The following is a 9,420-nucleotide window of genomic DNA, read 5'->3' on the forward strand; positions in this document are numbered from 1 at the left end:
AAAAAATAATTAAAGTTTCTTGGAGTTGTAAAGACTAGATCAAACATTCTTTAAAAAAGTGCTGGACAGAGCAAATGCTGAACAAACACCAGCCGCTTTTATGCATAGAAGAAAGAGTAGAGAGGATTATTGGCCAAAATGTTAAGAGTGGCTGTCTCTACGTCGAGGAATTGAGGCGAATTCACTTTCTTCTTGTGGTTTATCTCCCTTCTGTAAGTTTCTCTAATGAACATGTATTTCTTTTGAGATAAGGGAAGGGGACAATAAAAAATATTTTTAAGCATTCTTTAAGGTTCAAGTCAAGTCATAGTTCTCCATGAAGCCTTCCTTGCTGGATTCCTGCATCATGGAAGCCCCTCCCCCAGCCTTGCAGATGTTGGTTCATATTGTCCCCTGTGGTGCAGAGTTTCTCCGGTGTGCCTAAATCTCTCCTAGCAGGTCTGATGAATGAATAGATGGAGGGATGGAGCCTGCACGCCCTGCACCCACAGCGCCCCCACCAGCTGCCTCAGGGGAACTTGCCTACTATTGCTACTGAGCCATGGCCAGCATTGGGCAGAAATAAGCTACTGGCCAGACTGACATTAAGCAAGGAGCCTAAAAGAGGTGATGATTACCTGCTTAACCCTTTTTTCCTCAGGAAGCAGGTTAACTGGGGACCCCGCTCGCAGTCTGTGTGTCAGCGGGAAACCAGGAGGATGGAGGTGGATAATGTAAGCTGGTGGCAGGTATTTTGGGAGGCTTCCAAGGTGATGAGCAAGGCCAGTGGTGATCTTGACCGCCCCCCCCCCAAATGTCTGCTCTTTTTCTTTGTGGGGTGGGGGAGACAGGGAGCGGGCCGCGTGCTCTGTGGAGTCCAGATTGATTCTGAGTGCTAAGAAGCCCGTCCTGTCCATCCCCACTAACTTATCACTAAGAGAGTTTTGGAATCCAGCCTCCAGGTTTGACTCGGGCTTCCCACGTGCTGATCTCTAGAAGTTTCTCCACTTTTCTGTGCCTCTATTTTCTATCTATAAAATAGGGATATTGAAAATAATAGTATCTAGAGAAAAAGGCTTAAATTCGCTCGTTAAACGCTGTTAACGGTTCCTGTCGTTTAGCTAAGACACGAGTCTGGCCAAGGAAGGTTCCGGTTCCCACAGCAGACGGAGTCTGGAGGGCCCCGTTTATTTCCATCAAAACCGCAGCCCGGACAGCGCGCCTCCAGGGTGCGTCCCGCCCGTGTTCCAGCCCTGCCCCGCCCCGTCCCCGCCCGCGGCCCGGCGCTCCGGGTGGCCGCCTAGCCCTCGCCGGGGCTGGGCCGCGGCTCCTGCGGGCCGGGCCGGCGGGAGGAGAGCGAGGCGGGAGGCGGCGGGCGGCGCCGCGCGAAGGGACCGAAGTACTCGGCGGCGAAGGTGAGCACGTCGGCCGGCTGGCGCAGCAGCAGGAAGAGCAGGAAGTCGGAGATGAGCGCTTGGGCCTCGGGGTGGTGCCGCAGGTAGTTCGCGTGGCTGAGACGGAGCTCCTCCTGGGGGGGGGGGTGCGGGGAGACGAGCCTGAGCCGACCGGGACACCCGCGCCCCAGGATCCCTCCGCACACACTTCGCTCCAAGGGGGGCTTAGGGACTCTGGGACCACCCATTCCTAGGCGTGTGTATTTCAAGCAGACACAAAGAGCAGTCACCAATGGGGGAATTTATGCTCAAGGGGTACTGGGGACCCCAGGCTGGCTGCAGCCTCTCCTCACCTTTCGGTCCATGAACTTGGAGTAGAGTTCCAGGTCCTCCTCCCACACCAGGGGCTTCTTCTCAAATACCGGGCCAGGCTCACTCTCATCTGAGTGGGGAGGGAGGAAGGCTGCATACCTCGACCCCAGAAACTTCCTCAGATGCAGAGGGGTGCCCAAGAACTCCCTTCAAAATTGCAGGCTTGTGTAAACCCTGGGTTTTTCTGCCCACATGGGTGGGGTTGCTACAGGGGCTTCTACACAAAATGATCCTTGGGGTCAGGGGCTGGAGGGCAGAGCTTCCCCATCTGAAGCTCCCACTTCACACCCAGTCCAGCCCCTGCGCCCTGGAAGACCCCAGGTTTCTTCACCTCCCCCTCATTCTCCTACCTGCCAGAGGCTTCACTCACCTGCCTCCCTCGTGACGGGCATCTTGGTGACCATGCAGTACCCCGGGGAGCCCACCTGGACTCTCTTGGCCAGATGTCTGGAGTGCAACACAGAAGCTGTGAGTGTGGGGGCCTTCCCAGAGCAGCCCACTCCCTTGAGAGATCCTGGGGACCTCCCTTTACTGCTGCCTCCCCCCACTTGTCTTTGAGTTCCAGGGTCTGTTCATTTCTAGATGCCCAGATAATGGCTCCTGTTTTTCAGACTGGGTGCTGTTCATCCCCCTGGAGATGCATATGGATGTTCTAGGGCTGGCCTGAGATCCTAGAGGTAAAAGCACTAAAAAAATTGTGAGCCTCTTGCTGTGTGACACTCAAAGTAGAAACAAGTCAACAAGTTATGAAATAAGGAGCACCAACAATGTTCTGATTACCTTTCTTCTAGTGTAATGATTATGTCAATAGCTCTTCAGAAATTTCAACAAATTCTTCTCCTCTCCCTCCCAGATTTTCTCATGATTTGGTACCTGTGCTTTGCTGGTGACCGCTTGGCACTGTGCTTCTCCCAGCCCACTGATTTTTATCAAGTGTCCAATTGTTCAAACCTTGGTGTTTTGCAGCATTACACCCAACACCTGTGGCAACTGCTTTAGCTATGCCTTAGGCCCTGTGGAGTTGGCGTTGACTTCCCCAGCCCTTTAGGATTCTTTGGTGTGGTTTGGGAGGATCAGGAGAATGAGTGAATCAATGAAGAAAGGGTGATTGAGGTGGACAAAGCAAGGGGCCATCAGATCTCAACAGCAGCTCTTCCTTGTGGTATCCCCAGCAACCGCTGTCTCCTTTTACTCAACACTGCCCCCTGGGCCCCACCATCAGGAGCTCACCCATCAGAGAGCAGGAAGAACTGGCAGGACATGGGGATGCCCGCAGTGGAGTGAACGGTCTGCTCCACAATGAACACTTTCGCCTGCTGACGGTCCACCTGGATTGTCTGGAAGCCCAGGCCTTCCTGGCAGCCACCAAAATGGAGGGAGGAGGTGAGGTGAATGTCCGCCAGGTTCTCACTCCAAATTCTCCCCCAGTCCTTTTCTCCATCCTGCACCTTCATTCCTTGTTCACCAGTGATAAGCAACCCTTGGATGTCCAGAGCCTTGGGCGCCACGAGATTTGAGTTGGGGGACCCCTCATAAGGAGCCAAGTTTGCCCTTCTTCTGCCCCAACCTCTCCCGAACCCATCTCCACGTTGGTGGATTCTGTTTCACGGATGAGGATCAACCAGTTAGGGGTGAGTGGGAGGAGGGTTAGGGGGCTGGGCTGTCTGGGGGAGGTGTCAGGTACTGAGGAGTGACAGGTTGGGGTTTGTGGCCCCTCAGGCCCACGCTGCTGCAGGCAGAGGACCCTGTTGTAATTAAACTCCTGTCTGGTGGCCGGCCATCGGGAGAAAGGTGCTAACACAGAATGTGTGCTTCAAATGAAATGGGGGAACATGACATGGGCCTGTATGTGTCACACACATCACTCTGTCATATTTGTGTATTGTGTCATTTACAGTCAAATCGGTGCCCAAAGTGTGTGTTCAGTAGTGCAGCTTTGAAATCACATATTGCAAGAAGTCCTAGCCTAGGTATGTTGATAATGACATTTTCTCCAAAAAAAAAATAAGACAACAAAAAACACCCTTCAGGGTTGAGACATAATAAAAGAATATCTGTGTGTAGTTGGAGATGTTGTATTTCCTGATGTTTAAAACTGTGTCTTTAAAAGCAGACCTCTGCTATGTTTATTTTTCCTAGACTGATGTTTGTGCCAAAAGCATTGCTTCCATCACCTTCTCACCCCTCTTATCCCACCTGCTGCACACCTGATCCAGCAATGCAGCCTTATCTTCTCCTGCCCATGAAAGCCCTCCCATCACGACCGATTTTATCCCCACCACACTCCCTCTTCCACTGCACAACTGTCTTTTCTCCCAACCAGCCACCTTCACGCCCTTCTAGTTTGCCCCTGGCCCAGTCCCCGCCCAGGGAGACCCCTCACATAGGTGGAATAGCAGAGTTTGCCCTCTGTGTCCAAGGCCAGGAAGCGGGCATTGCTGGGCACCATCTGCCGCCAGCCCATGACTCTGAGCAACACCAGGTTGGCAGCCTCGGAGATGAAGCCCGTGACTGAATGCCAGGGGAAAATCGTCACTTCGGTCTTCACTTCCTGTTCAGGACAAATCTGGGTCAGGGATGTCAAGCCAAGGAGGGCAAGCAAACCAGGTGTTGGGCATATGGTCCTTGCTGAGTCCCCAGTCCAGGCTCCTGGCCTGTCACAATCTGGCCCCTGCTCATGGTTTCAGAGGCTGCAGAGTATGGCTACCACCTGGCTTTGTTCCCTACCTCACCCTCCTTGATACTTCTGGTCATGGCCAGCTGATCATCCTGCTTCAGCAAACTTATCTTCCGCTCCATGGGGAGGATGTGGAACTGCGGGCCAGAGCATGGAGGGGAGGATCAGGGACTCACCAGATTGTAGATAGGACCCCCCAGAGGCCGCCTTGTCCCTTTTCCTTTATAAATGAGAAAACTGGGGAGATTTGGATAGAAAACCTTCTGTATGTAGAAAGCTCAAGGATAGAAGTCCTATTATGGTGCAGTTTAGAGTTAAAAGTAGTTGCACGTCAGAATACCAATTTTAAAAGATAGGAATGGCTTCTTCTGCAGAAAAGTTCTTAGGCATGAGTGATTTCCCATGTCCAGACAGGTCACAATCCAGAAGTTAGTGAAGTAGCTGGGGCTGAGTGTGAAGGGCACAGAGCAGGAGAATTTGGAGGAAGGAGGTAACAGGACTTCGGGAAGACCAGGCTTTGCGAAAGGCCAGCCCACATGGCCCCCAGGGAGATTCTGGGCTCAGGCTGGAGGGGTACCCTGGTGGGTTGGACGCAGAGTTTGTGCAGTAGGAGAAGGTCATCAGAAACAACTTGTTGTTGACCTCCAGTACCCCAGATGGCTTGCCGTCAAGTTGTGTGTGGTGGGGATTGTGGGGTAACTCGGGAGCAAGTTGGGGGGACAGTCCACTGAGACCCTCTTCCTTCTTCCTCTCTCCCTCCCAGGTCTCTATTCTTTCACCTGGTTGGTACCCCAGGAGATACCTTGATGAACTCTTGACTGTGTTGTTCCTTGATCTCCAAATTCGAGGAGAGATAGCCTGAGGCAGAGGGAGGTGGATGCTGCCATCATGGGAGACAGGGCTGGAGATTGTACGAAGGGAGGGTGGCGGTGCAGGCTGGAGGACTCTGGTATAGTACGGCCATAGGACAAAACTAAATGGTGCTCCTGTCTTGAGTCCGTGACTGATTAACCTCCTCCCCCACACCCTCTTTGCCTCACGCTGGTCCCAGGGTAAAGTCAAAGGTCCCGAGAATGGTAGGGGGGTGTCAGAACTCTACCGAGGAGGGAGTTTCCACAGAGCATTTTGTCCACGAAGCTGCGGCTAAACGCGTGCACGAGGAGGCAATGCGACATGACACCACATTCGTCTTTGTATTTCCCTCTCTGCACCTCAATGGTCAGCTCTCCCTGAGGCTCCCCTGTGTCTGTAACCACGGCCAGAGTCTCGGAGAAGAACAGCATCTGCAGCTCATTCTGCTCTGGGGTGAAGGTCCCATGGAGACAGGTAAAGCCCCAGCTCCTGGTCCTCAGCTCTCTGACCCCCCAGCCACCGGTGCCCCAAGAGTTCCCCCAATCCCACATCTCCTGGTGGCCCCTGCTTCCCCTCTACTGGCCTCAACAGCAGCCAGCAGGGGAAGACACCCTTGCCCCCATGTTCCTGGGGTCTTCCCTTGAAGAATATCAACAAGCAGGCCTCATGTCCTTCTGTGTCCCAGGAGAATCAAGGGAGAGAGGCAGGGCCAGGCCTGGGCCTTCTCTGTCTCTCTCCCTCCTCTCCCACTTACGCGGGGCCCTCCGCCCCCTCCCCCCACCCCCACCTCACCGAGGGAGCTGAGGAAGTGGATGGCTTCAGCATTGGCCACTGGGGGTGGCAGACTCTCCTGGGCTGGGGGCCCGTGGTCCTTGGCTCTGGGGCCTATGGAGTGAGGAAAGGCTGAGATGGCGGACCCTGGGGAAGACAGGAATGGGGCAGGGCTCCCAAGGGCAGAATCTCCCACAGCCACCCCAGGGTGGACTGTGAGGGGGAAAATACCCCTCCCCTTTCCAGACCCAGAAGCCCACCTGTGAACTGAACTTTAGAGGACATGCTGCCTGGGTCTGCCGGTGTGTGTGTGTGTGTGTGTGTGTGTGTGTGTGTGTGTGTGTGTGTGTGTGTGTGGTCATCTCCATGGCAACAGGAAGTAAGCTACCGCCTCTTAAAGGGCCACCAACCCATTTCAGGGAACACCCAGACCTTGGAAGAAATGGTAGCGACTGTGGGTTCTGGGCTCAACCCACACTTATTGAGATATTATTGTCCTGGAGAGGGAGCATTTGACATTCTTAAGAAGCAAGGGGTTGACATGGGTCATTAGAATGACCTCAGAAGTTGCTGCCCTGAGACTGACACAGCCTCCCATGCAGAAAACCAATTAGATGCCTTGTGAGCAGCTACACCTTGTGGCCCTAATGAGTAACAGTGATGGTGATAATGCCAATCACAGCGAACCTTTCAGCCAGGCTTCCCCGCGGAAGGCAGTGCTTAAAGGGCTTCACAAACATTATCTCACGGAATCTTCAGACTAGTCCTGTGAGCAGGTACTCCTCTCCCTCCACTTTATGGCTAAGAAAACTGAGGCATGGAGAGGTTAACTGTCTTTCCAAGGTAACACAGCTAATAATTGGCAGAGCCAGGACTCAACCCAAGGCAATCTGGCTGGAGTCAGAGAGAATTCAGAGAAAAATGAAGCAGTAAATAAGTGATACATTGAATCCAAACAAGTGGTACCATAATATGGGTAGTGATAAAGACTTGAAAATTGAATTACGATATGACTCAAACAGCAGCTGGGCTCTTTGATCCCTATCTTGGAAGTGTTGAAATCAGCATGACAGTGGCTGTAAGAAGGGCTGAACCTGATAGGGCCACAAAAAAAGAGAAATTCTGATGTAAAACTTCAGTCCCTTAAGGCTTTAGGTATTGTCCTCTCCTCCATATCACTTGGGAAGGTGGCAATCTTCAAATGTCTTCTTATTAGGTCATTTTTTATCAATTTTGGGAAGATATAGAATTATGTGTAGAACCGCTTAAGAGAATCAAATAATATTATTAATATTAATAACAGTATTAATATTTTTGGTGCTATGTTCTGCATATTTGATATTTAAGTTCTTGAAATGTTTTCAGTAATTTGGCATAGTAAGGCACTTAAAATATAAACCTTGAGATTCTGATTAAAATTGGGCTGTTGAAATAGCTGATTTAGATTGCACTTTAAAGTTAAATTCTTACTTATTGGATTGTAAGTAGAACAAAAACATTTCAAAAAACCTTAAATTTTACTATATTAATATGTTTACTTTTATTAGACTGTAATAAAAGTACTTGGGTAGCCTGTTTGTCAATCAATTTGTTTTATTAAGTTTTTTATTTTTTAGAGAACTGAACTATTTTTATTTTACTTAATTTTTTTCTAGCTTTTTTCAGGTATCATTGACATATAACATCAATTACTTTTATAAAGGAAATATATGGAATGAATAAATACAGCATACACTGCCCAAAGCGGTTTTAATTTTGAAAAGAGGACCAATTATTAATCAAAGTCTCCTTAAATGTTATTACATTCACTAAATTTACAATTAGAATACAACTGATGAGTTGAACTTAAAAAGTTTTTTAAATGCTTATGTTTTAAAAATCTTAATTTTAAGAAATTATTACTTTTTAAAAGTCAAAGGGAATTCTGAATAAGTCTTTCTCTGCACACAGGCCATCAATGGCATTAAGAAAACTTACAACTGCTTTGGCAAGTAGTTTGTTAGTTCCTCAAAAAGTGAAATGTGGAGTTACTATATGACTTAGCAATTCCACCCTTAGCTATGTGCCCAAGAGAACTGAAAACATCTGTCCACATAAAATTGTGTACACAGATGTTCACAGCATCATTATTCATAATAGGCCAAAACTGGAAACAACCCATCAACTGATGAGTGGATAAACAAAATGTGGTTTATATATACATAGGGGAATATTATTCAGCCATGAAAGGGGGGCAGTACCGACACCTGCTACAACATGGATGAACCTTGAAAACATGCTGAAGTCAGTCACAAAACACCACATGTTGTGTAATTCCATTCTTATGAGATGCCCAGAACAGGCAAATTTACGGAGACAGAAAGTAGATCAGTGGTTGCCTAGTGTGGGGGCAGGAGGTGGGGGCTGATGTCAAATGGGCACAGGGTTTCTCTTTGGGATGATGAAATTGTTCTAAGATTAGATAGTGGTGAAAGTCGCAAAACTGTGCACATACTAAAAACCACTGCCAGGTACACTTTAAAAGGTGAATTTTTGTGTTATGTAAATTATATCTAAATAAAATTGCTAATAAAGACAGAAGATTTAAGTAAAATCTAAAAAAAAAGCAAGCCCTATTGCTTTCATATGTGAATTACATAGTCTGACAAAATCCTTTGATCATGAGGACAAAGTTTTTTTTTTTAAAAAGAGTGAATTATAGTCTAGTCACTCTTTAATAAGGGGTATCCCAGCCCTTTACCCTTTGGAGTTCTTCCCCACCACCTCCCCTCTTCTTGGCCAGGCCCCTCTAGCTGCATAGGACTCCCACCTGCCTGACCTCATCTCCTGGGGACCATGTTCCCTTCTCTCCCTTTCCTCCCCATTCTCTCTCCTCTGGTGCTGGCTGTTCCTGCTGGCTGCTAGGGGACAAAACAATTTGACAAAGTGACTGACAGAAGGGTCAACATTCACTTTGTTGTCGATTTTTCTAACCCTCTGGAAGAGATCTGTTAAGGACCCTTGTTATCGTCCCTCTTAGGGCCCCGTAGGTCAGTGGCAAGACTCTCTGGAGCGTCTGTGTGGCTGTGCTGGGCAGGTTGGCCTCTCTGAGTCTATGATGTGGGCAGGCTGTGCAGGTGGGCACCTACTGAACAACCACTAACAGAGAGGGCTCACTATGTGCCCAGCTTGGCAGGTATCAACTCATTTAATCCTCACAACCAGCCTCTGAGGTGGTGCTAGCATCATCTTCACTGGACAGATGAGAAAGGGACGTACAGGAAGGTTAGGTAACTTGCCCAAGGTTGCCCAGTTACTAAATGGAAAGTGTGGACTCCAACCCAGATGGGCTGGCTCCAGAGTCCATGCTCGTCATCACTTTGTCCTACTGTCCCT

The 9,420-nt window shown here is 49.4% G+C and overlaps 1 protein-coding gene and 1 long non-coding RNA gene across 4 annotated transcripts; one reads left to right on the forward strand and one right to left on the reverse strand.

Annotated features, from left to right (window-relative positions):
• Positions 1-6,356, reverse strand: CATIP (ciliogenesis associated TTC17 interacting protein). 2 transcript variants are annotated; one of them, XM_036915743.2, is made up of 10 exons: positions 6,306-6,356; positions 6,067-6,159; positions 5,522-5,722; positions 5,225-5,280; positions 4,473-4,559; positions 4,129-4,296; positions 2,976-3,100; positions 2,116-2,192; positions 1,727-1,815; positions 1,157-1,507 (listed from the first exon to the last, which is right to left on the reverse strand). In XM_036915743.2, the coding sequence occupies exons 1-10, from the start codon at positions 6,328-6,330 to the stop codon at positions 1,280-1,282; spliced, it is 1,149 nt and encodes a 382-aa protein (XP_036771638.2). In that variant the 5' UTR covers positions 6,331-6,356; the 3' UTR covers positions 1,157-1,279. The 2 variants fall into 2 exon arrangements, with proteins under 2 accessions (XP_057359541.1, XP_036771638.2); XM_057503558.1 differs by lacking the exons at positions 2,976-3,100; positions 4,129-4,296; positions 4,473-4,559; positions 5,225-5,280 and having other exon boundaries at positions 1-1,507.
• Positions 1,342-3,814, forward strand: LOC130684045 (uncharacterized). Of its 2 annotated transcripts, XR_008998171.1 has the most exons (3): positions 1,342-1,477; positions 2,103-2,213; positions 2,357-3,814. It is a non-coding gene; the product is annotated as an uncharacterized LOC130684045 (long non-coding RNA). The 2 variants fall into 2 exon arrangements; XR_008998170.1 differs by having other exon boundaries at positions 2,103-3,814.
• Positions 6,357-9,420: the final 3,064 nt, after the last annotated feature.

Source organism: Manis pentadactyla, chromosome 6, assembly GCF_030020395.1.
Source record: "Manis pentadactyla isolate mManPen7 chromosome 6, mManPen7.hap1, whole genome shotgun sequence".
NCBI lineage: Eukaryota > Metazoa > Chordata > Mammalia > Pholidota > Manidae > Manis > Manis pentadactyla.